Source organism: Lynx rufus, unplaced genomic scaffold, assembly GCF_022079265.1.
Source record: "Lynx rufus isolate CCGP_SWC_20201006 ecotype Redwood Valley unplaced genomic scaffold, mLynRuf1.p SCAF_3, whole genome shotgun sequence".
In the NCBI taxonomy this organism is placed as follows: domain Eukaryota; kingdom Metazoa; phylum Chordata; class Mammalia; order Carnivora; family Felidae; genus Lynx; species Lynx rufus.
In genome coordinates this window covers 187,052,289-187,076,873 of record NW_025814845.1, presented here as the reverse complement: position 1 = coordinate 187,076,873, position 24,585 = coordinate 187,052,289, and the positions used below count along the sequence as shown (strand labels likewise).

General features: G+C 46.2%; 1 protein-coding gene and 1 pseudogene across 4 annotated transcripts in view; one reads left to right on the top strand and one right to left on the bottom strand.

Moving 5' to 3' along the window:
• Window positions 1–2,919: 2,919 nt before the first annotated feature.
• The window catches only part of ACSL1 (acyl-CoA synthetase long chain family member 1), a 70,959-nt gene continuing 49,293 nt past the window's right edge, over window positions 2,920–24,585 (bottom strand). The window contains exons 8-22 of one of the 4 annotated variants that reach the window (XM_047090659.1): window positions 23,624–23,656; window positions 23,407–23,458; window positions 22,095–22,168; window positions 19,678–19,755; window positions 19,530–19,607; window positions 17,397–17,531; window positions 13,905–14,039; window positions 12,887–12,982; window positions 11,859–11,931; window positions 10,028–10,116; window positions 8,430–8,546; window positions 6,696–6,839; window positions 5,111–5,212; window positions 4,933–5,004; window positions 2,920–4,567 (exon numbers count right to left, since the gene is read on the bottom strand). In XM_047090659.1, the coding sequence (XP_046946615.1) occupies window positions 4,427–4,567; window positions 4,933–5,004; window positions 5,111–5,212; window positions 6,696–6,839; window positions 8,430–8,546; window positions 10,028–10,116; window positions 11,859–11,931; window positions 12,887–12,982; window positions 13,905–14,039; window positions 17,397–17,531; window positions 19,530–19,607; window positions 19,678–19,755; window positions 22,095–22,168; window positions 23,407–23,458; window positions 23,624–23,656 (1,419 nt within the window). In that variant the 3' untranslated portion in view covers window positions 2,920–4,426. The remainder of the gene's footprint in view (window positions 4,568–4,932; window positions 5,005–5,110; window positions 5,213–6,695; window positions 6,840–8,429; window positions 8,547–10,027; window positions 10,117–11,858; window positions 11,932–12,886; window positions 12,983–13,904; window positions 14,040–17,396; window positions 17,532–19,529; window positions 19,608–19,677; window positions 19,756–22,094; window positions 22,169–23,406; window positions 23,459–23,623; window positions 23,657–24,585) is intronic. The other 3 variants (XM_047090661.1, XM_047090662.1, XM_047090663.1) reach the window with 3 other exon arrangements.
• Window positions 15,068–16,093, top strand: LOC124520073 (heterogeneous nuclear ribonucleoprotein A1-like; annotated as a pseudogene).

Below are 24,585 nucleotides of genomic sequence, written 5' to 3'. Positions count from 1 at the left end.
TTGTTATTATTCCAAGTAATCTGAAATGTGGGAGTGGGGCAAAAATATTTACCAAGTGCCAAATATACTTAAAAACAAACTGCTTTTCTGAGTTTAGATCTAGAGTGAGGGTGGGTCACAGCTGGGGCCTGCAGGGAGGGGCAGGAGGAGCCGGGAGGGCACAGCCACTAAAGCGCTAAGTGGTTTAGCATTTCTGCCCCACTCACACCTCCTCGCTAGGGCTAGGGCTCGGGCTCTGCGGGGGAGACTCCTGCTCTCTGGCTGTTGTGTTCTTTTGTTTCAGAGAGAGCATGCACAGGGGAAAGGAATAGAGGGTGGGAGGGAGAGAGAGAAGAGAGGGAGGGAGGGAGGGAGGGAGGGAGGGAGAGAGAGAGAGAGAGAGAGAGAGAGAGAGAATCTTAAGCAGTCTCCACGCTCAGCATGGAGACCAACACAGGGCTCGATCCCACAACCCCGGCTGGGATCATGACCTGCGATGGGATCAAGAGCTGGACGCTCAACCGACTGAATCACCTTGGCACCCCTTTGGCTGTTCTTGAAAGAAGCTTAACCCCCAGGGCATCTGGACGGAAGAAAAGACGGAAGACTAGACCTCGAAAGCCCTGTGGTCTGTGTCTCAAACCCAGCCAGAAGAGAAGAGAGGGGCATCATTCCAAGTCAAGCCCCTCTCTTCTCTTCTGGCTGGGTTTGAGACACAGACCACAGGGCTTTCGAGGTCTAGTTTTGATTTGTGGGATGGAGCGCCACTGGATATCTACTGCCGTTGAACAGGCACGGACCCCCAACAGAGCACCATGAAAGTTAAGAATCGAAAGGCGGTGTTAGAACTCCCAGAGCTCAATAAAACACACAAACAACCCAACTTGTAAAAAAAAGAAGAAGAAAAAAAGGGCAAAGGATGTGAAGAGGCATTTCTCCAAAGAAGATGGACAAACAACCAATAAGCACAGGAAGGGGGGCTCACCCTGACTAATCATCACAGAAATGCACAGCGAAACCATGATGAGATAGCTCTTCACACCCACTAGGATGCGCACTGTGAAAAACACAGAAACCAACAAGAGAGGATGTTTACAGACAGGATGCGGAGAAACTGGAATCTCTGTACATTGCCAGTGAGACGGTCAGTGCAGCCGCTGGGGAAAACAGTATGGTAATTCCTCAAAACTTAAGCACAGAACTACCCTATAATCCAGCGATGGCACTTCTAGGTAAATACCCACCAGAATCGAAAGCAGGGACTAAAACACGCTCCCAGCAACGTTATTCTCAATAGCTAAAAGGTACGAGCAACTCAAATATCCGTCAACAAACGAACGGATAAAGAAAACGTGGTCTGTGCACACAATGGGGTATTCCTCAGCCTTAGAAAGGAAGGAAATCCTGACACATGGTACGACCTTGAGGATATTGCGAACAGTGGAAAAACCAGTCCCAAAGGACAGCTACACGGTAGGATTTACCTAGGGTCAAATTCATAGCGACAGCCAGTAGATTGGTGGTCGGAGGCTGGGGAGAGGAGGGGATGGGAGCTAGTGTTTAATGAGTAGAGTTTCGCTTTTGCAGAATGAAAGAGTTCTGCGGACAGATAGCGCTGATGGCCGCACAACAATGTGAACGCACCTGATGTCTCTGAACTGTAGGCTTGAAAATGACTAAGATGAGGGGCGCCTGGGTGGCTCCGTTGGTTAAGCGTCTGACTTCGGCTCAGGTCAGGATCTCACGGTTCATGGGATCGAGCCCATGTTGGGCTATGTGATGACAGTGCGGAGCCTGCTTAGGACTCTCAAAATAAATAAATAAAACATTAAAAAAAAATTAACTGGGGGCGCCTGGGTGGTTCCAGTCAGTTAAGCATCCGACTTTGGCTCAGGTCATGATCTCACGGTTTGTGAGTTTGAGCCCCGCGTCGGGCTCTGTGCTGACAGCTCAGAGCCTGGAGCCTCTTCAGATTCTGTGTCTCCCTCTCTCTCTGCCCCTCCCCCTCTTGCACTCTGTCTCTCTCAGAAATAAACATTACACAAATATTTTTAACGATTAAGATGATACATTTATGTACAGGATACAATTTTTTAAAAAAAGGATAAACCCAACGTGTACATCAGCTTCATTATAAGAGAAGTTTTGTTCAAAATTCCAAGTATTTGTTCATATTTACATGGGAATCCCCTATTTAAATGGGATTTATTTAATGAACTCCTACTGGTGTGCAAGCCATGTTGGGCACGAAGGGAGGGAAAAGGAGGTCATGTCCTAGTGTGAAGAAACTCACATTTCCTCAACTCAGGGGAAGAAGAGAAAGATGAGGGAAGACAAGATAAGGAATTTAATAACTCAAACAAAAGGCAGAACGTGTTTGGAGGCTTTCAAGAGATGTGCGCAGAGGGTTTGAGCTTTAGAGGGAGAAACCAAACATCTCCACACCAAACATGAGATTTAAGGGAGGGAGCGAGGGCAGGAGGTGGATTTCAACGTCACAGACTCCATAAGGAGCCGGGGGCGGACTACAGAGCACCTGAAGAGGAAATCTTTACAACGAGAGCACAGCGTGGAACCAGAGGAAAAGGGAAGAGAAAACGGCAGCTGCTGTAAGCGAGACATCTAAAACAGTGCTTCGTAAGAGAATTACTAAAACACACAGAATCAAACCCAACTACAGCCAGTGTCTCCTGAAACCCGGCTGCCCAGCAAAGAATTTGCATTTCCAAGAATATCTATATTGCTCACACCATGGTTTTCTTCACCACCCAACAGGGCTGTCGCCAGAGAGCCCAGCCAGGGGCCCCGGTTGGCCCCTGTAAGCGTCGGCGAAGACACGGGAGGGCGGGGCTGAGGCAAAGGGCCCTTCCGGCTCCCTTGTGCACATGCAAGGCTATCCCGAATATTACCCCTGACACGAAAAGAGAGGCTTTCACCCACTTGAAATGCAGAAATATTTATTTTGGTTTCCTTCATTGTTTTTGGAAATTCTGTTTTGGTTTATAAAACATAGAAATAGCCAACACTTAAAGCAAACATTCAAAACCCCAAGGTGACAAATTATTGACTTTGTGTGCAATTAAGAATACACGTACGAAGTTAGGCTACCAAATAGTGTTACTACAATGACAATTCTTTAGTGCAAACCCTGTTGTGCTTGTATAATACATGGACGCTCACAAATCCAAAACCAACTGCTTTCGGTATCGAAATGACAACTTGATTCAGTCACACGTGGCAAAGACTTGCAGTAAAGTGAAATGCAGCTAATTTCCCAAATTAACTTAGAAAAAAAAAAATCCCTTGAGAAGTTAATCCCAGGAAATGAATTTTCCAGATTTCTACATCCTAGAATTTTGGCTTGGCAAATACATTTCATAAAAATCAGGTAGCATTGTAAGAGTGTTTATTACTGTCCATTTCAATAAGTACCCAAGTAGATCTATTCCCTTAATATTTTGACAGACATGCCTTGCCTGAGAGTTTACTGGGGGCGGGGGGGAGCCCGTTAATCACAACGTAATCTTCTGATATGAAAACCACATTAAAACTCCATCGGCCATCACAAATAGTGACTGGTTCGGTGAAGATAAAGTGAGCAGTTACACAGGCGTCACAGTTGAGCATGGTTGACCCAGGTGATTTTATTTCCTTCTTGAAATGCTTCTCTTCACTGCAGAGTCTAAGGCAGATTTTTTAATAACCCCTGGGAAAGGATGGAGGGAGGGAAGCGGGCAAAGAGAAGAGGGTCTGAGCGCATTCTGCCCCACGGATGCCAGAATCCATTCATTTGCTCAGGTGAGCAGCAATTCATCGGAGACTCCGTAATCTGTGCTCTTTTCAGTTGAGTCTGTTCTGTCCTTCTCCGGGAAACTTCTGCTCCTACGGGACAACAGGGACAGCGGGGAAGCGTGCGCGCTCCATACCCCGGGATCAGAGGGGTCGTCAGAGTGCGTGTGAGGCGGTGAAGGGAAGGAGGCAGGGATTAAAAAAGAATCTCTGGTCCACTTGTGATGTTCTCCAGCTGGGACAGTTCTTGTTTTTAAGGGACAGGTTCCCTCCAGGGCACTGTACTCGAGAGCAGCAGACAAATGCAGAATTTGCAGCAAAATCCTAATCCCTTGGTTAGAAAAACAGGGAGACAGAAGTTTTCACCCGCCTTTTTTTTTTTTTTAAACTGAGGAAGTCATAAATAACTTAGCACATTTATAGTTCCCCCTTTACAATTTTAAGGCTCATTTTGGAAACTGTGTGTCACCATAAGCATGGTCTGCAACATGAGGGGACTGTAAGGCAGTGTTCCACGTCCTCTAATATTCCTATGACAAGAACCCCGAATGCACAAGTCAAACACGGACGCTCCCTTTCCTACGCGTGCTCTAGTCAAAATTACCAACGTGAAGGCCATCAGTAGGAGACGTTGGAGGTGTGTGGTTTCTTTCTCACGTTAAACTTTGATGGTGGAATAAAGTTCATCTATCTGTGACCTGAAATAGTTCCGAAGCTCTGGCCGTTTAGCCTTCATTGTTGGGGTCAGGAGGCCATTGTCGACAGAAAATAATTCGGGGTGGAGAGTAATGCCTTTGACCTGCAAATAAATGAGGTGATTGAAGCAAAAACGAGGGCAGACACAACTTGAATCTAAAAAGCCCGTAGACCTGAAGGGACGGAGGCCCTGTGGCCGGTCCAGTCCCTCCGACTCAGGCCAGCCGGCTCTGTCCACACGGCGTAGGGGCTATGCCCACGACAGAATCCGGGCCTGGATCCCGACCTCCAGGAAAGGAGAATGCCTACTCCTTGGTTACAGAAACCCCCTCCTGCTGCCGAGCCGCTCCATCATGCATTCCCCGTGGCTTTCTTTAGGTCACCTCGTGCTCCACACCTACTCACACGAAATCCTCAAGTCGGAAACCTGTTTTGCAGGGGTTCGTGCGCCGTGATGAAAAGTCTTACCTGTTCAAATGGTTTCAGGCCAGAGTCCTTCCCGAGCCTCACCATGTCTTCTAGGACGGCTCTTCTGACATCCTAGTAAGGCAAGAAAACAACACGCTTGCTGTGCTGGAGGTCCCTGGAGGCAGGCCCGGCGCCAGGCGAAGGTCCGGAAGGTGGACCACACGCTTCGGAGCCTTACCTTGTTCCTGCAAAGTTCCTCAAAGGAGCCTGCAAATCCTCTCTTTTGGGCCCAGGGACATAACGTCTCAACATCCGGTACCACGATTGCGATGAGAAATGCCTTTAACACAGACGAGTGAGTTAGGACACGGCTTGATGCAGATACTCTGAGATAGTGCTTCTTTGTCATCTTGTACCACGGACCCCGGGGGAATCTGACAGAGGTCACGGACGCTCTCTTCAGAACATATTCCAGCCCCAGGGGTCGATGGAGCCCAGGTTAAGAACTCCCAGCTGTAAACTACACCCAGCATCAGGAATTTTGCGATTAAATGTTTTAAAAGGGCCACTGGGCATCAAAATCTGACAAAACCCTAATTTGTATTTACTTTTGCATATTATATATATACAGATCTTAATAAAACTGCATCAAATAAGCAAGTGGGGCAATAGATATCATCAAATAACTTCTCTAAAAAAGAAAATTTATACAGATTCATTTTCTTTAAATCTTTCTGATTCTGTCTCCCTCTCTCTGCCCCCCCCCCACTCGCACTCTGTCTCTCTCTGTCAAAAATAATCAAAACATTAAAAAAAAGGGGTGGGCGGGGCGCCTGGGTGGCACAGTCAGTTAAGCAGCCAACTGCAGCTCAGGTCATGATCTTGCGGTTCATGGGTTCGAGCCCCGCGTTTGGCTCTGGGCTGACAGCTCGGAGCCTGGAGCCTGCTTCCAATTCTGCATCTCCCTCTCTCTGTCTCTCCTCCACTTGTGCTCTCTCTCTCTCTCAAACATAAAACATTAAAAAATTTTTTTTTCAATCTCTAACGCCTTTTTCTTTTTTACAATTTAGTAACAATAAAACTAAAAATCAAAGGCATGGTAAGGTACCAGGTCAAAAAAACCCAGTACACACTCAAAGAAAAATAGGTGTATTCCTTACAAGATAAGAAAATATTCTTTTAAAAGTATTCAAAAGTCTCAAGATTTGAAAAAAAGATGAACTTTCAGGAAACCAGACCCCTTTCTCTTCCTTGCCATCATCCGCCCCACAGTTTGCAAAGAGACGTGCCCCTACAGCGTTGACCTTGGTTTTCAACTTTATGTATATATACCAGTTCAGAACCACCACTGCTCAAAAACAGTTCAGGAGGCACAGCATAGCTACGTTGCATTTAACATGTTTGAAAATCCTAAACTTTCTCATAATCAACGTATCAATATTTCCTTTCATAATTAAATCAGAAGTGTATTGTACCCACTCCCTCATACCTTTTTTTTTAGTATGAAATTCATTGTCAAATTGGTTTCCATACAACACCCAGCACTCCTCCCAACAGGTGCCCTCCTCACTCCCTAACATCTTTATCCAACTCCCCTTGGTACACCAGGCCACTCGAGCCAGGTAAAATAAAAATATGCAATTTAAAGAGAAAAACTCTTCTGGATAAGAAATGCCAGGCAGCAAAACCCAGTAGTACTTGGCACGTCGCACATGAAAGTCAATTCAATACCCATCGCCAACTCCCCGTGGCACTGAAAAGCTCCGGAGCGCGAGGCCTGGCCGTGCCCCCGTGACATGGCTCCCAGGGCAGAGGGCCCGTACCTGCAAGCTCTCTCCGTACACAAACACCTGAGCGACAGGTTCGCTTCGCACGTAGATGTTCTCAATCTTCTCCGGTGCTATGTACTCTCCTTGCGCCAGTTTAAATATGTGCTTTTTCCTGTCGATAATCTTCAAGGTACCATTCTGTTTATTAGAGGGGAGGGAGGGGCTGGCAGTGGGTCCGTGGCTGGTGCCCCCTGCCCCTGCCCGCCCCGTGTCAGTCACACACAGTTCAGGGCACTTTGCACAGGGCATCATTTAATCCTGGTAACATGGCACAGAGGCGAGCTATCAGCCCATCTGAGAGGCAAACTCAGGCTTGGAGAGACTAAGTGACTTGCCCAAGGCCAGTGAGTCAAGTAGAAAGAGAGAGAGAGAGAGAGAGAGAGAGAGAGAGAGAGAGAGAGAAGGGACCCCAGAGCTCATGCTTTCACTTCGTCCCTAGTGGCTTGCTACCTATCTGGCTCCCCCCCAAGAATGAGTCCTGCTCCTTGAGAGTACAGACAGGGACGTATCCTCCCAGAGCACTCTGTCTGCACAGAGTGAGGGCTCAGTGGATGTTTGCTATAGACAGGCCGAACGCCTGCTTCCTTTGTCACTGTTTCGGGGCGGGCGGGGGAGGGGACTGCTCCCGGCCCCCGGGGCAGCGTCGGTCAGCTGCCCACACGATAACCGTGGGGAGGCTACAATCTCTGCGCTAGACTGGCCAGTTGTCAGGAGTGCCCGCCTCTGGTAACCCAAACCTCACCCCATTCAACCCATCCCCATCCCAGGGTCATTCTTATGCTTCCAAAAGTCAGCTGTTGGGGAGTTTCTGTGGTTCTCTCATTCCATGTTGGTTCTGCGCCATTTTCACAAGGAGTAGACTGAGGTCCAGAGAGATTATGAAATGTGTTCATTAGCGCCAGAGCCAGAATTAGAACTGACACGTAATCCCTCTTGAACTTGGAAAGAGGGACTTAATTTATTTCTGAATAACTGGGGTATGCTGAAGTCTGAATTAATTGGCTCGGCGGGATGGGGGGCGGATTTTCCACTTCACTAAAAATTTCGGGGAGTATTGTGCACCTTAAATCTATAAGAATCGACCAATACACAATCATGAAAATTATATTAGCCATTTCAGTGCTTGTAATTAAACATACTAACCACTTAGAAAAAGCAGTGGTTGGTACCACAGCAAGCAAAATTGGCCAAACCTATGGATGTGGCTTCGTGCACATGACTCTCCCTCTTATGGTGGACTCTGGGATTTCTCTACATAAATTTAAGACTAAATCCAAAGGAGCTGGCCTAATCCGTGGAACACTTATCCTATTTGTAATGAGATGGCAGACCTAACAAACGCATATATTCACAAATTCTTGCCCACCACACCTTCCCGGAGGCCTACCACAGTGCTCCCCACACCTTGTTAAACCAAGGCCTTAACATCGAGGTCCAGTCCGGATATATAAAAGGCCGTACGGAGTCTCTCTGGATTTCAAATGGGAAGCAGCCACCAGAATGGATGTCAAGCATCAAAAACAAACCTATTTGTTATAGTTAAGATGAAAATCCTACCCGGGCACGCTCAGAGTGTAAGCGTGTGCCCTTCAGGAAATGGAAGAGCCTACACCATACCCCCTTGGCAGGAAAAGAGAAAAATGAGGCCGCCCCCTGCAACCCATGGGACATTTTCTTCCCTGTGGCAGAAAACAACAGTCTCTGGGAACAGGGGAGGGGAGAGCTTACTGGTAACCACTTTCCAATGTCCCCTGTGTGTAACCAGCCATCTTTATCCAGAACTTCCGCCGTTTTTGCTGGGTCCTTCAAGTAGCCTTTGAATACATTTGGCCCTTTCACACACACCTGAAGAGGAAAAGCATGGAGGGGGGTGAGGAGAAAGTAGAGGAAGGGGGTGAAAAGGTACAAACTTCTAGTCAGACGAGAAGTACCAGGGACAGAATGTGCGGTGTGGTGACTACAGTTGGCACTATTATGTGATATATTTACATGTTAAGAGATGAGGGGCACCTGGGTGGCTCAGTTGGTCAAGCATCTGACTCAGGATTTTGACTCAGGTCATGATCTCATGGTTCATGAGTTTGAGCCCCATGTCAGGCTCCACGCTGGGCTTTTTCTCTCTCTCTCTCCCTGCCCCTCCCCTGCTCTCTCTCTCTCGAAAAAGAAGTAAACTTTAAAAAAAAGTTAAAAAATGAGATCTTAAGAGTTCTCATCACAAGGAAAGAATTTTCTTTTTTTCTTATATCTATGTGAGATGATGGATATTCATGAAACTTATTGTGGGTAATTCACTTCACAATATATGTATGTCAAATCATCATGCTGGTTAGCTATTGTTTTTAACGTTTATTCATTTTGGAGAGAAAGAGACAGAGCGTGGGTGAGGAAGGGGCAGAGAGAGGGAGATACAGAATCTGAAGCAGGCTCTAGGGTCTGAGCTATCAGCAGAGAGCCCAACACGGGGCTCGAACCCACAAACCCTCACAAACCGTAAGATCATGACTTGAGCTGAAGTCAGACACTTAACTGACCGAGGCACCCAGGGGCTCGAACCCATGAACGCTCACAGACCGTGAGATAATGACCCGGGCTGAAGTCAGATGCTTAATCGACTGAGCCACCCAGATGCCCCACTGTGCCGTTTAAACATACAGCACATACAGTGTTGTAGGTCGATTACATCTTGACGGAAGTGTGGGGGGAAAAGATAATCTGTTAACAGCATTTACTGGGGGCTGTCCAGAGAAAGCTGGGGTGCGTGTGTGTGTGTGTGTGTGTGTGTGCACGTGTCTCCACCTTTAGCCAGAAGCCCTGAATTCTATAACCCAGGAGTTACCAAAGCCACGCTGGGATCTTGGGGGTACCTCCAATGCTCCTGTTTCCTTGTCTTAACGACCTCAGCTGCAGTCAGGTTGTAGGGCTAATGCTTGCCTGAGGTTCCTGCTCACAGCTGCTGGAAAGCCCCAAGGGGGATGAAATCACTTTGAAGTCATTAGGCTTTCCTTCCGCTAGCCAGTAGCTCGCTAACAGGTATCCAGGGCAATTAGCCCACCAGAGCTGTGCTCTAGACCCTGAAGCACTGGAGCCTTTGCACGCTCTGAAGCCCAAGTCCCTCTGGTGTCTGATAGAAGAGATGTTAGTGGTACCCCTCCCGCATCAGGAACCTTCAGAAAGAAGCCTGTTGGATCCCGGAGCACCAATGACATCAAGCTCAATGCCTTTACATGACAGTGCCGAGGTCACGGCAGTGCAGGGGTCACGGCCGGCCGTCAGAGGAATGGCGATGAGGGTGAACGACGAGGGGCGGGGGAGGGGGGTTCACTTACCTCGCCCTCGCCCTTGGCTGCCAGGTAGTTCATTTCTTCTACATCAACAAGTTTTACAAAATTACAAGGCATTGGGGCACCAACGTGGCCTGCATGTTCAATAAAAGAATGATCATTCCCAGGAGGACTACTAATACCCTGAAGCCGAATTACTTTTATAGCAAACAAGCCTGCTCCTGCTCATAATAACAACAGCTGGTGTAAACTTCTGTTTTCTCCCATTATATCCTGTCCCCCCCCCCCCACAGGAAGTGAACATAGAGTGTTTATTCTTCAAAGAGAGACAAGTATTCAAAAGTCTTTCAGGGACCTCTCCCAAGTTTGGTGCTCCAAATTATTTTTCAGAGTAGAAATAATTTGGCTGCTGGTTTTAAGGGTTTTCTACAAACACCCGGAAGCAAGCTTTCTAAAAGTTCCACTAGGCTCCCACGATCCGATGGCCTCTGCTTATCACCTGCCGCCTCTCTCTCAACAGACTTAACATCCCTGCTTTCTGTAAGAAAACAACACAGGGGTGCCTGATGGGCTCGGTTGGTTAACCGTCTGACTTCAGCCCAGGTCATAATCTCACGGTTTGTGAGTTCAAGCCCTGCATCAGGCTCTGTGCTCTCAGTACAGAGTCTGCTTTTGATCCCCTGCCTCCCTCTTTCTCTCCCACTCACGCTCTCTCTCTCAAAAACAAATAAACATTTACTAAAAAAAAAAAAGAAAAGAAAGAATATGTGCAGCTTTGCCAAACCTGGTTTATTCTCTCCCACACCCCCTGGCTCTGACCAAGACTGTCTTTACTTCCTTACGTATGGGAGAACTTGTTTTAGATTTAAGTTTATTAAGATATGATGGTGCTTATTTTCACAGCTAACTCAACTCTCCTGCCCAACGTGGTTCAGACTGGGGTTGTCTTTTCCCAAACAAACAAACAAACAAACAAATAACAGAAATGAGACAGGTTTTAAGAGCATCACAAAGAATTCCTCCTATGTTTTAATAATTTTTGCCTAAGTTAAACCATGAAAAAGGGTCACAGACAGTTGGTGGGAGTCCCAGCAGAATTGTGCTACTAGGGTCCCAGACACTAGAATCCATGTTACTAGATCGCGCTCGTATTTCTAACACGCCAAATAAATCAGCGGGGTCTGCAGAGTGGAGAACTCTGTACTACCTGTGTGCTACAGAGGAGAGCACAGAAACTTTGCAGTCAGACCTGGGCTGGAATCCTGGCTGCAAAGCCTACTGCTGTGCAAATTCTTATACATTATTTACACGCTTTTTAATCAACAATCACTTCCTCTCCGGGGTCACAGGGCCTGCTTCACAGGGATGCGATGAAGTGCACATGATGTACATCTCAAGCACCTAACACACAACCTCATCCATGACAGCTGCTCCATCGATGACTTCCGTATTTGCCTCTACTTGCGCCTTTTCGGAGAAAGGACTTGTTTCTTTTGCTCTGCGGTCTCGACACCTAGCACGGCACCCAGTGTAAATTCAATTCAAATTTACCAGCATGTAATTAGACCCCAATCAATTCCTTGTAGGCTGTGTTGGGCCCAACATTCTGAACCCGGTAAAAAGGGCATCATGTCTCAGCTGTCAGCCTCAGAATCTAGGTACATTGCCCCCTGTGTTACAGCTGGGTCCTCAAAGCACATCCTGCTCTGCCACAGCGGCTGTTCTCCACCAGGCGCCCTGATTTATGAGGCTGCCCCAAGGCCTAATCACTTGAGACACAGAACTTAAGGTGGTTAATGAACCAATGATGAACCCAATTCCAGTAATTCTGGTTGGAATAACAGGCTTCCAATAAGCAGTGGCCCGCTATGCGTACCTGCTGTCCAGTCTCCAGGCATGGTCAGGCAGCACCCGGCAGTGCATTCAGTCTGTCCATAGCCTTCGTAAAACTGGACCAGCAAGAGATGAAACGTTATTAAAGGCAACGGTCACACCCATGCTGCAAGTGCACAAATCATTAAGTTCTTGTAACTCCTGAGCAACAGCTGACCATGACCATAGTGAAATCTCTTTTTAAATGTTGTACAAGTAAAACCTTGGATGGCAAGTAATTTGTTCCGCGAGTGTTCCACAAGACGAGCAAACATTTCTAATGAGTTTTAACTTGATAAACGAGCGATGTCTTGCAATAGGAGCAGTATGTGAGGCCGAACGTCACACGATCACAGCTGAGCCAATGGTTCTGGAGATTTGCTTTGACTTAGGAGTGCTTTAGATTACAAACATGTTTCCGGAACGAATTATGCCTGCAAACCAAGGTTTTCCGGATATGGTAAATTTGTAGGCTACTGCTACGGCTTTGTTATGGCACCCAAACATCTTCACCCCCAACACAAAACACCAGCCTCTGTCCATGGTCATCTTCTTCTACTTAACCTCCTGCAGACAGGCCAGGGGGACACTGACATGGCCCAACAGGTCACACTGCACACCACCCACTCGGGAATGTCCTGGCTCTGTGAGCTCTCGGCTCTGCCCCACGCATGTCTTATATGTCACCCAGTCTCTCCTGCCTCCCCCAACCCCTTTAAGGCAGGTTTTTCTCCATGGTTTGCAAGTGGGGCTTATCGCTTGTGACCCATTTCTATACCTCAGGCCTGATTAAAGGCGAGTCTCCTGGACTGTGCTTGACCCTAGAGAAAATCACACAGTCCGTGGTGGCCACAGATGCATCTTCTCGCGCCTCGTGTTAAAGATATACACGCTCCTTTCTCCGAGCAACCTACGCATAACACGATCTTCTCAGCCAAAATAAGACACCGAACTATAAGGATGACTTTTGGAAAGGAGATTCCTGGGCTTGGAAAAGGCGGAGACAATCGGCTGCAGTGACACCCATCTCACCTGACAGCCGAGCGCTGCTCTCAGAAACGTCAGCACGGTGGCGGACACGGGCGCGGCTCCTGTGACCATCAGCCTGACCTTTCCTCCCAGGCTCGACTTACAAGGCAAGGAGAGAGGAGACAGTGAGGGTCAAACGGCTGCACGTTGGTGGCCTTCTCCAAGACACCTTTTGGGAACCCAGTACCCCCAATCCACCACTCCTCCTCCGCAGCCACACAGAGCTCACCCATGCACACACAATTCACAGGCGTTCAAAGGAGGAATGCCTGGCTGGAGCCGAAGCGACACCCTTCACTCTCAATGGGTATGAAGAATAACCCAACACCACTACTTGTGGGTATTGGTTTGTTTTGTTTTTTTACTTGCAATTAAAAAATATTATTTTTTTAATGTTTATTTATTTTTGAGAGAGACAGAGACAGACCTTGAGCAGGGGGGGTGGGGGGAGGGGGAGACAGAGGGAGACACAGAGTCCTTAGCAGGCTCCAGGCTCTGAGCTGTCAGCACAGAGCCCAACACGGGGCTCGAACTCACGGACCGTGAGATCATGACATGAGCCGAAGTCGGATGCCCAACTGACCAAGCCACCCAGGTGCCCCTACTTGCATGTATTTTTAAGGAATTAGCACAAGAGTGTGGTGGACTGGGGGCAAACACCACATTTTTTGGCATTTGTTTGGACATAATATCGTCATTCCACATTCTTTATCACTTGTGCCTAAAAAATGACATTGAAAGTAACATACCTGTTTCAGAAAGCAAAGCAAAATAAACAATTAGAAAAGCTCTAATACCCTGATTCCTTTCCTTCCCTGCCATCTCACCACGTTGCTCAGGTTTATACTGGATACTGAGGTTTACTTAGTGGCTTGGCCCTTAATTTTTAGAAATGTGCCAGACTTAATAAAAACATGCCATTCTCTCTTACCTTCATACTTTGCTTTAAAAAAAGAGCCCTCATAGAAACTCTGAAGCCAAAGTTAGTTTACATGACAAACAACAGTTTTGAGTCTGTCACCTGTATCTTGTGGAAGATCAGTTTGTCCCACAGGCTGTTGTTTCTAATGATGCCACTGCGAAGCTCTGATTCTTTTCTCTTGGAGGCAAAGTCCAGGAGCCATCGCTTCAGGGTGGTGTTTGCCTGCCCAAAAATCTGATGGGTCAAGAAAAGAGAAGGTTTCAAAACGACGAGGATGGCTAGAATCAGAAAGTCAGACAGCAACAGGTGTCGGCAAAGGTGCGGAGAAACTGGAACCTCCCCCCCTACGTTGCTGGGGGTGGGGTGGGAAACGTCATACAGCTCGGTCACTTTGGAAAGTAGACTGGCAGTTCCTCAAATAGTTAAACACAGAGTTACCATGTGACCCGGCAATTCCGCTCCAATGTAAGTACCCAAGAGAAAAGAAGGCACGTGTCCATGCAGAAACTTGTACATGAATGTTCATAGCATCATTATGCATGATAGCCAAAGAGGGACGACAACCCAAATGCCCACCCATGCATGAAAAGATAAATAAAATGTGTTATATCTGTTCAATTTAAGAAACATAACAGATGAACATAGGAGAAGGGAAGGAAGGAAAAATAAGATGAACACAGAGAGGGAGGCAAACCATAAGATACTCAAATACAGAGAACAGCCTGGGCATGCTGGCAGGGTGTTGGGTGGGGGCGGATGGGCTAGATGGGTGATGGGCAGTAAGGAGGGCACTTGTTGGGATGAGCATTGGGTGTTATATGTAAGTGATGAATCACTGGGTTCTGCTCTTGAAACCAATATGACACTGAATGTTTTTTTTTTTTAATTTTTTTTTTTCCAATGTTTATTTATTTTTGGGACAGAGAGAGAGACAGAGCATGAACGGGGGAGGGGCAGAGAGAGAGGGAGACACAGAATCGGAAACAGGCTCCAGGCTCCGAGCCATCAGCCCAGAGCCCGACGCGGGGCTCGAACTCACGGACCGCGAGATCGTGACCTGGCTGAAGTCGGACGCTTAACCGACTGCGCCACCCAGGCGCCCCGACACTGAATGTTAATTAACTTTAATTTAAATAAATAAATTTAAAAAATAAAATGCCAAACCATTATAACAGGACTGATCTTGTTATGTCAAAAAAAATGTGTTATAGCTTTCTGCCCGTGGACACCGCCGAGTAAGCATCGTGAAAGTCTCCCCTCCCCCCGCCGTCATGTCTAAGTCAGAGTCTCCCAAAGAGCCCTAACAGCTGCGGAAGCTTTTCATTGGAGGTTTGAGCTTTGAAACAACCGGTGAGAGTCTGAGGAGCCATTTTGAGCAATGGGGAACGCTTACGGACTGTGTGGTAATGAGAGATCCAAACACCAAGCGCTCCAGAGGCTTTGGGGTTTGTCACCTATGCCACTGTGGAAGAGGTGGATGCAGCCATGAATGCAAGGCCACACAAGGTGGACGGAAGAGTTGTGGAACCAAAGAGGGCTGTCTCGAGAGAAGATTCTCAAAGACCTGGTGCCCACTTAACTGTGAAAAAGATTTTTGTCGGTGGCATTAAAGAAGACACTGAAAAACATCATCTAAGAGATTCTTTTGAACAGTATGGGAAAATTGAAGTGATTGAAATCATGACTGACCGAGGCAGTGGCAAAAAGAGAGGCTTTGCTTTTGTGACCTTTGACGACCCTGACTCTGTAGACAAGATTGTCATTCAAAAATGCCGTGCTGTGAACGGCCACAACTGTGAAGTAAGGAAAGCTTTATCTAAGCAAGAGATGGCTAGTGCTTCCTCCAGCCAAAGAGGTCGAAGTGGTCCTGGGAACTTCGGTGGTGGTCGTGGAGGTGGTTTTGGTGGGAATGACAACTTTGGCCGTGGAGGAAACTTCAGTGGGCGAGGTGGCTTTGGCGGCAGTCGAGGTGGTGGTGGGAGTGGGGATGGCTATAACGGATTTGGTAACGATGGAAGCAACTTTGGAGGTGGTGGAAGCCATAATGATTTTGGCAATTACAACAATCAATCTTCACATTTTGGACCCATGAAAGGAGGAAATTTTGGAGGCAGAAGCTCTGGCCCCTATGGTGGTGGAGGCCAATACTTTGCCAAACCACGAAACCAAGGCGGCTATGGCGGTCCCAGCAGCAGCAGCAGCTATGGCAGTGGCAGAAGGTTTTAATTACTGCCAGGAAACAAAGCTTAGCAGGAGAGGAGAGCCAGAGAAGTGACAGGGAAGCTACAGGTTCCAACAGATTTGTGAACTCAGCCAAGCACAGTGGTGGCAGGACCTAGCTGCTACAAAGAAGACATGTTCTAGACAATACTCATGTGTATGGGCAAAAAACTTGAGGACTGTATTTGTGACTAATTGTATAACAGGTTATTTTAGTTTCTGTCCTGTGGAAAGTGTAAAGCATTCCAACAAAGGGTTTTAATGTAGATTTTTTTTTTTTTTGCACCCATGCTGTTGATTGCTAAATGTAATAGTCTGATCATGACGCTGAATAAATGTGTCTTTAAAAAAAAAAAATGTGTTATAACCATACAGTGGAATATTACTTGACTATTTAAAGGGATGAAGTACGGACCCATGTTACAACATGGATGAACCTTGAAAATACGCTAAGTGAAAGAAGCCAGACACAAAAGAACAGATATGTCATGATTCCATTCATATGAAAGTCCAGAACAGGGAAATCTATACATGCAAAAAGTAGATTCATTTTGCCTGGGGGTAGAAGGCGGTAGGGGATAGCTATGGGTCAGGTACAGCGTTTCCTTTCAAGGTAGTAAAAATGGGTTCTGGTGATGGGTGCAGAGCTCTGTGAATGTCCTAAAAACCTTTGAATTTTACACTTAAATGGGTGAATTATACGGACGGTAAATTGTATCTCAATCAAGGTATTTTAAAAAGTTTCTTTAAAGAACCATTAAAAAAACCAAGCAGGTTCTCATAGATAACAGAAGCCCTACTTTCCAATAAAGAGCATGAAAACTGCCCGGTCCAAATTCATCTTGAAGAATGCTCATGCCACAAGCTGGTCTGGCCCAGGATGTGTGGTCCGTGCCACAGTGACGCCCTACGGAGAGGCTGGCATTCTCTCCATCCCTGGCTTGGCTCAGTCGTTTCTTTCTATGTGGCTAAGTAAGTCATCTTATGTGTGCGTGGACATTACAATTTATAGAGTCGTTTCATAGTTATTGTTCTCATGTGATGCGATTAGCAATTTTATGAGCTACACAGCATGGGGCGGAGGGAACAGTTCATCGTGCAGATGACAGAACAGAGGCTCAAAAGAGTTTACTGTACAAATAAGATGACCTCCCACTTACACCTGTGTTGGGCCTTTCAGTTAACAAAGTCTGTTGGCCTGTTTTTTTCTCAGAGTCCTAACCAACAGCTCTGTGAGGTAGATGATTTCTGGTTTTACCGATGGGTAAACTGCGCTTTCCTGAGACCATGGGAACAGAAGGTACCCGGCTGAGCCCGATTCAAACCCAAGTCTCGGACTCGAGGCCCCCCTCTCTGCTGCTCAGAACTTACTCGGTCAAACATCCGGTTCAGCAGTCTGGGGACCACAGGAAAGACAGTGGGTTGAAGTGTCTTGAGGTCGTCCATAAGCAGCCTGATGTCTCCTTGGAAAAATCCGATTTTAGCTCCGTGACACAGCATTACACACTAGGGCAGGAAACGAAAATAACATCAGCATCGCAACAGGCGCTACACAACATACACACAGATACCCAGGGCTTCAGCTTGAGCATTCTGGACCAGTTTCCAGAAAGCCTGAAGTTTCTACACGTGGGTATCTTTTCAAAAAGTGTTCTTACATTCCCCAGTCATTGCACAACATGGAAATGCGGTATTTCTCTTGATCATCCTGAAGATAAAGGAGCTGGTTAAGAACCAGGCAGTGGTGTTTTTAGGGACGATGATGGAGCTTCCGCTGTTTTAGGTTTATGATAAATGGGTGGTGAATGTCATGTGATCCAAGTATTTTACTCTTCTAGAAACTTTAGGCCTAATTTATTCTCAAAACAAAAACCTAGCTACGTTGCAAACTTGGCTACTTGCCAGGCTTATTAAAGTTCCATTTTGAAAATCTGAATCTAACTAAAAATTTCTGAAAAGCCACTGGATATGTCGCCATTGACATCCTGGGCCATCAAACACCAGAGTGGCCTGCTGTAGGATCCATTGTGTGGATGTGTTCCTGTCTGGTGCAAATGGCACTGGCAAGCCATAAGTGCTTGACAGTCAGCCTATTTTAAATTTTAAAAAGAAAGAGAGATTCAAAAGATGATGTCACGGAAGTACAAATGGTCTCAGGCCCGAAAGCAGAAACCACTGGAAAGGGACACCACAGTTCACGGTTGAAATTTTCAAGCGCAGGGGGCTTTTGTTCAGGTGTGCCCCGACCTCCCAGGCATCCTTCCAAAACTGCCATTAGTTATACATGGTCCATTATCAGCTCGCTTGAGATCACTCTGGAAACTCACAAGATCTCCTGAGGTGTGCAGTAGCAGAGGTAACAGATGGAAGACAGGATCTCGTGACCCTTGATCCTTTAGGGCTAAGAGTGCCCTTAAGGGCAGCAGCCAATCAGAGGGCCGCTAGCTCTGGATTAGTCACCTCTTTGTCACAGACACCTCGCACGGTGCCCGGCACACAGCTGCTGCTCAGTAAATATTTGTTAAATGAATGGATGGCACCCATTGTTTTTTTTCCTAGAAGTATACGATCCAAAATTGTCCAAGAAGGAAAAGAGATGGTTCTCGGTCAGTTTTTAAATTTTTTTTTTTTTCAACGTTTTTTATTTATTTTTGGGAGAGAGACAGAGCATGAACGGGGGAGGGGCAGAGAGAGAGGGAGACACAGAATCGGAAACAGGCTCCAGGCTCCGAGCCATCAGCCCAGAGCCTGACGCGGGGCTCGAACTCACGGACCGCGAGATCGTGACCTGGCTGAAGTCGGACGCTTAACCGACTGCGCCACCCAGGCGCCCCATCGGTCAGTTTTTAAACTAGTCTCACAGTTGTGCACAGGGAGCCCGGGCAAAGGTCAGCTGTATATCACCCTGCTTTCCCAAGGGCACTGAGAATACTGGTGAAAAAAAGTGTGTCTTAAGCCGACTTGTGCGCTATTAACAAGCACCATCAAAAATAGAGACTTCTTACAGAGGCAGAAGCCTCTCAAGGCTTTGTAGGATGGTGTTCATAAAAATTCTACTTTTAAAGTTAAATTTCTGGAATCATGCCCACGTGCATATCCTTTGAAAGTCTGAGCTTCTAATTTTAAAATGAATGATTAATAAAGTTCAGATATCGGGGTGCCAGGGTAGCTCAGTCAGTTAAGTGTCCAACTTTGGCTCAAGTCATGATCCCACGGTTCATGAGTTCGAGTCCTGCGTCAGGCTCTGTGCTGACAGCTGGAGCCTGGAGACTGCTTCGGATTCTGTGTCTCCCTGTCTCTCTCTGCCCCTCCCCTGCTTGTTCTCTCTCTCTCTCTCTCTCTCTCTCTCTCTCTCAAAAATCAACAAACTTAAAAAAAAATACAGTTCAAGTATCCAGACCCCCACCCCCAAATTTATACTCCTTAAAATAATCAGCACCATTTCTAAAACGGGGCTGAGCAAAGAATTAACTGTGGGGATGACAGTCTACACATAAGACTTACCAGCAGAAGCTGCTCATACATGTGTGCGAGTGGCAAAAACGAAATGTGTGTGTCACTGGCATTCAGGGCAAGTACCTTCTGTAAAACATGACAACTTAGCACAACAAAAACAAGCAAGCAAGCAAGAAAAGTAAAACAAGGGGCCTACCTCTACAACTCTTTCAAACATATGGGCAAGAGGCAAGAATGAGATCAAAGTATCATCTGGGGAAGGATCAACTGTATTCTGCAAACAGATACCAGCAAGCAGAAACGCATTAAGATTCCCAGCAATTCCCCATTTGAATTTCAGAGCACATAATACCTCAATACCAAGGAGAAACAGCTTTTGCTTACATTCTGAAATTGTTTCTCTCCAAAGGATTAAATGAAAATCAACACTTTAATTATACAGTTAGAGTAGAGCTCACTCCTGATGAAGTAAACCCACTCGTGACGACGTTAATCAAAATAAGGCAGATTTTGTCCAGATTGGGATATTAAGGAATCATGTGCTTTAACATGATACCCCACAGCCCAGTAAGCTCAACTTCACCTTAAGAAGTAAAAGGTCCGTTCCAACACAAGGTAACATATTATGTTGTGGAAACAGAAGATCTATTACAACATAAGATAGTGTATTGTGTTGAAAAGGGAAAGGACGAGAGAAGAGAAATTGAATTTCCAAGCTCTTTTATAGTATAAACGCATGTTGAGTATTTTAGTTTGATTAACGTCTTCACCTGAATGGCCTACTTCACCCCATGAAAAATAATCTTGATTTGTTTGCTGCAAGCTCTGATCTGGCACCATCTGCAATAAAATGCTGATTGTGATACAGGTTGCAGCTGGATTGAGCAAGGCATCTGGTTTCCGGTTCAAGGCTAAGAATGTTCATGTTATTTACGTACAAAATTCTGGCCAAAGCAGGGGCTGCCTTACAGCAGCTGTTGCCACACCAGTTAAGAAACGGAGGCCTTGTCGGGTGTCTATGCAACCATTTCTGGGCTGTGCCCGTTCCCTCCTTGAAGCTGGCCTGTCCCTCACGATAATGTGGTGACCAGCAAACTTAGCAGCTCCAGAAGCAGGTGATGGAGGCTGAACATGCCATAATCTTAGCTTAATTTTATTCAAGCGTGATCTGCGTCCCAAATAGTACATCTTGGTAGGAAACCGCTACATAATGAGGAGTCAGACTCGGTAATTTCTATACTTTTCAATTTTCTGATTTGGTACCCGCCCCCCCCCCCCATGTATGTTACTAAGATTAGAAGTTTTACAAAGTTGTGAGTGCCCCCGATAGTATAATTAATTTTAAACAAAGTTTGTAGCCATTCGCCTCCATGAGCCACTAACCTTATTTTAAGTTTTCTTTGAAGGCTAATTAGGAAATTAAAATTCCAGGTGGATGAGGCACTAAATATTGAATTCTGTTTATAAAGTTGTATGTCGAAAAAGGAACTGGGAACTAAGAAAGTGTGAGTGTAGGTAAGAGACAGACCTTCTCCAGCCACCAAAGATGCACATTCCCCAAAACCATTCAGCACAGGCTCCCAGCACAAAAATTAGGACCTACGCAACCCTCCCAGAGACCGCAAAAGCAAATCATGTAAAATGTGCCACGGGGATGAGGGAAAGGCATGATATTGCTTGATAAGTACTTTTTTTAAAAAGGCAAGTTTGAAATATACCCTTGGTGCTACAGACTGAATTGTGTCCCCCTCCCCAAATTTATGTTAAAGCCCTAACCCCCAGTGTGACTCTATTTGGAGATAGAGCCCCTGGGGAGGTAATTCAGGTTAAATGAGACCATAAACTGGGGGGCTCATCTAATAGGGCTGGTGCCCTTGGAAGCAGAGGAAGAAACACCAGAAACCTCTCTCTCATTCTCTGTGTGCACAAAGAGGAAAGGCCATGTGAGGACACAGCGAGGAGGCCAGAAGAGAGCCCTCACCAGAAACCAAATTTACTGACACCTTGATCATGGATTTCCAGCCTCTAGAACTGTGAGAAAATAAATGTCTGTCATTTAAGTCACTCAGCCTGTGCTATTTTGCTATGGCGGCCCCACAGACTAGGACACTTGGAGGGCAAACTTTAATAAGAAACCAACTGAAGGTCAAGGTTTTAATCTTCTCATAAAATAGAAGTCAGATCAACTGTAATAAATGACAGTAATTCAAAAACCTTCCGCAGCATTTAACGTTTCATTGTCTGCTTAAAGAAATTATGTTCCCCACCCCAGCATGGGAGCACTAGAGAGTCATTTCTTCTTGGTCCTCTCCTGGAAACATTTCTATAGGGCAGTACCCACATGAAGTGTTACTACATAAAAGTTATAATAACTTGTCCGTCAATTCAGCTTAATGGTCACAAGCAGGAGTTGGAGATTGGGTCCACAATGAAAACTATCTGAGAGAAGGTGATCTTAGACCATATTAGAGCTCAGACCTCATCCCCACGTCAAACAGTGCTCCAAACACAGCAGGGACCAAACATGGCGGTTCTGCCATAAAACACTTTCATTCTTGAGGCCTAGTGCCAACCACTGAGCGTGAAGAAAGATGGCAATATCCCAACACTTACCTCTGTTATTTTCACAAAAGCTGAACAATCACTCACTATATTTTGATGAGTGATCAGGGCTCCTTTGGGGTAGCCTGAGGAACACACATGAGCAGAAACCAAGTTAAAGAAACGCCATCCCCAAATGACAGGAATTAAGGAAGCCCAGAACCCTGTATAATTGGGGCCTCAAATGCCTCTAGTGTTCGGTGCAACTGTGAAAGCCAGATGCTGAATGACATTAAATCCCTAAACAATCTGCAATCCTTTACATGAAAAGATTGTCTTAAACAACCTTTATTAACATGGGTGAGTGTTAGAGGGCGTGTGTAGTGGGAAGAGGAGAAAACAGGAATTTTATTTCTGGAAATAAAATGTTGGTTTATCCCAAGAAACGGGCGGATCCACTGTCGCCTTCAATAAATGTCTGAGGAAATACACGGCACACTCAGATTCTGGGAATGTCTGACAGGGCCACAAGGACACTGCGCTCGCAACACTTCTGTCTCCTCTGCTTTTAGTCCATCTGTAGTTCAACTACATCACCTGTCGGTCACCCAAGAAAGGGGGCAGGGAATACACACCTCCAGATACCACTTAGAAGCAACTGCATTTCATTGGGTAAATTCCTAGCAGTGCTACTGCTGGGTCATAGGGTAGGTCTATTTTTAATTTTTTGAAGAACCTCCACACTGTTTTCCAGAGCGGCTGCACCAGTTTGCATTCCCACCAACAGTGCAAGAGGGTTCCCGTTTCTCCACATCCTCACCGGCATCTACAGTCTCCTGATTTGTTCATTTTAGCCACTCAGGAGTGCTGATGCATAGGGGCACTTGTACCCCAATGTTTATAGCAGCACTTTCAACAATAGCCAAATTATGGAAAGAGCCTAAATGTCCATCAACTGATGAATGGATAAAGAAATTGTGGTTTATATACACAATAGAATACTACCTGGCAACGAGAAAGAATGAAATTTGGCCTTTTGTAGCAACGTGGATGGAACTGGAGGGTATTATGCTAAGTGAAATAAGTCATACAGAGAAAGATACCATATGTTTTCACTCTTATGTGGATCCTGAGAAACTTAACAGAAGACCATGGGGGAGGGGAAGGAAAAAAAAAAAAGGTTAGAGAGGGAGGGAGCCAAAACATAAGAGACTCCTAAAAACTGAGAACTGAGGGCTGATGGGGGGTGGAAAGGAGGGGAGGGTGGGTGATGGGTATTGAGGAGGGCACCTTTTGGGAGGAGCACTGGGTGTTGTATGGAAACCAATTTGACAATAAATTTCATATTAAAAAAAAAAAGAAGCAACTGCATTTCAAACCTTACCTGTAGTTCCACTGGTGAAGCAAATCACTGCAAGATCTTCAGGTGCTGGTGGCTAGAGCACATTAAAAACAAACACACAAACAAACAAACAAACCCAAGGGTGGTGTAAGTCAGAACAGAAAGAAAACTATAAGCCATACATTGATCCCCAAGGTTTCTACCAGTCTTGGAGACTAGTTATCAGCAGGGCTTAGCAGGGCTGACATCGTGTACTCACCTTAGGTCTCTGTCTGTTGGCTCTTCCCAGGTCCTTAAGGAGAAGAGAAAAAAAAAAATCTTAAATGGAAACATTTTCAAAATGTAAAAAATAAGGCGACATCGATAAAGTCACTTCAACTTGACTCTACTGTGGGATTCACTCAGAGCTGGCTCAAAGACAATGTCCATTTCAAATGAAAGAAACTGACCACTTTAATTAACCTGAAGTGACATATTTATGCATTGCTCTAACAAGCCACTTTCCAGGGGCATCTTAGTGGCTCAGTTGCTCAAGCATCTGACTTCCACTCAGGTCATGATCTCACGGTTCTTGAGTTTGAGCCCCGCGTCGGGCTCTGTGCTGACAGTTCAGAGCCTGGAGCCTGCTTTGGATTCTGTGTCTCCCTCTCTCTCTGCCCCTACCCCCCTCATGCATGTTCTCTCTCTCGCTCTCTCAAAAACAAATAAACATTAATACACTTTTTTAAAAAGGAGCCATTTTCCAGTTGTCTTCTCTCATATAAAACCAAACAAATGGTGTCAGGACTAGCCCTTGAAACAGGATTTATCCAAAAGACAGGAATCAGAGGTTTTTTATGATGGATTTCTTGTCCGCACTCCCACACCCTTTTATGGCTGGCTCTTGACCAAAAGCAAACCACAGTCATAACCAAAGAACTGCAGACGCTCTGCGCCCTCCTGAGACCAGAGCACAGCACCGACGTGTGGTCACCCAGCTCTGGATGACTGGATCACCGGCAGTCCCCGCAGGATGAAATGCTACAGGCTCAAATATCTATACTCCCCACATGGAGTGGATAAAAGATTTGGGAACCTCAGATTATAAAACGGTCCTTGACACGGGGCGCCTGGGTGGCTCAGTTGGTTGAGCCTCTGACTCTTGGTTTCAGCTCAGGTCACGATCTCACGGTTCGTGGGTTCCAGCCCTGTGTTGGGCTCTGCGCTAACAGTGCAGAGCCT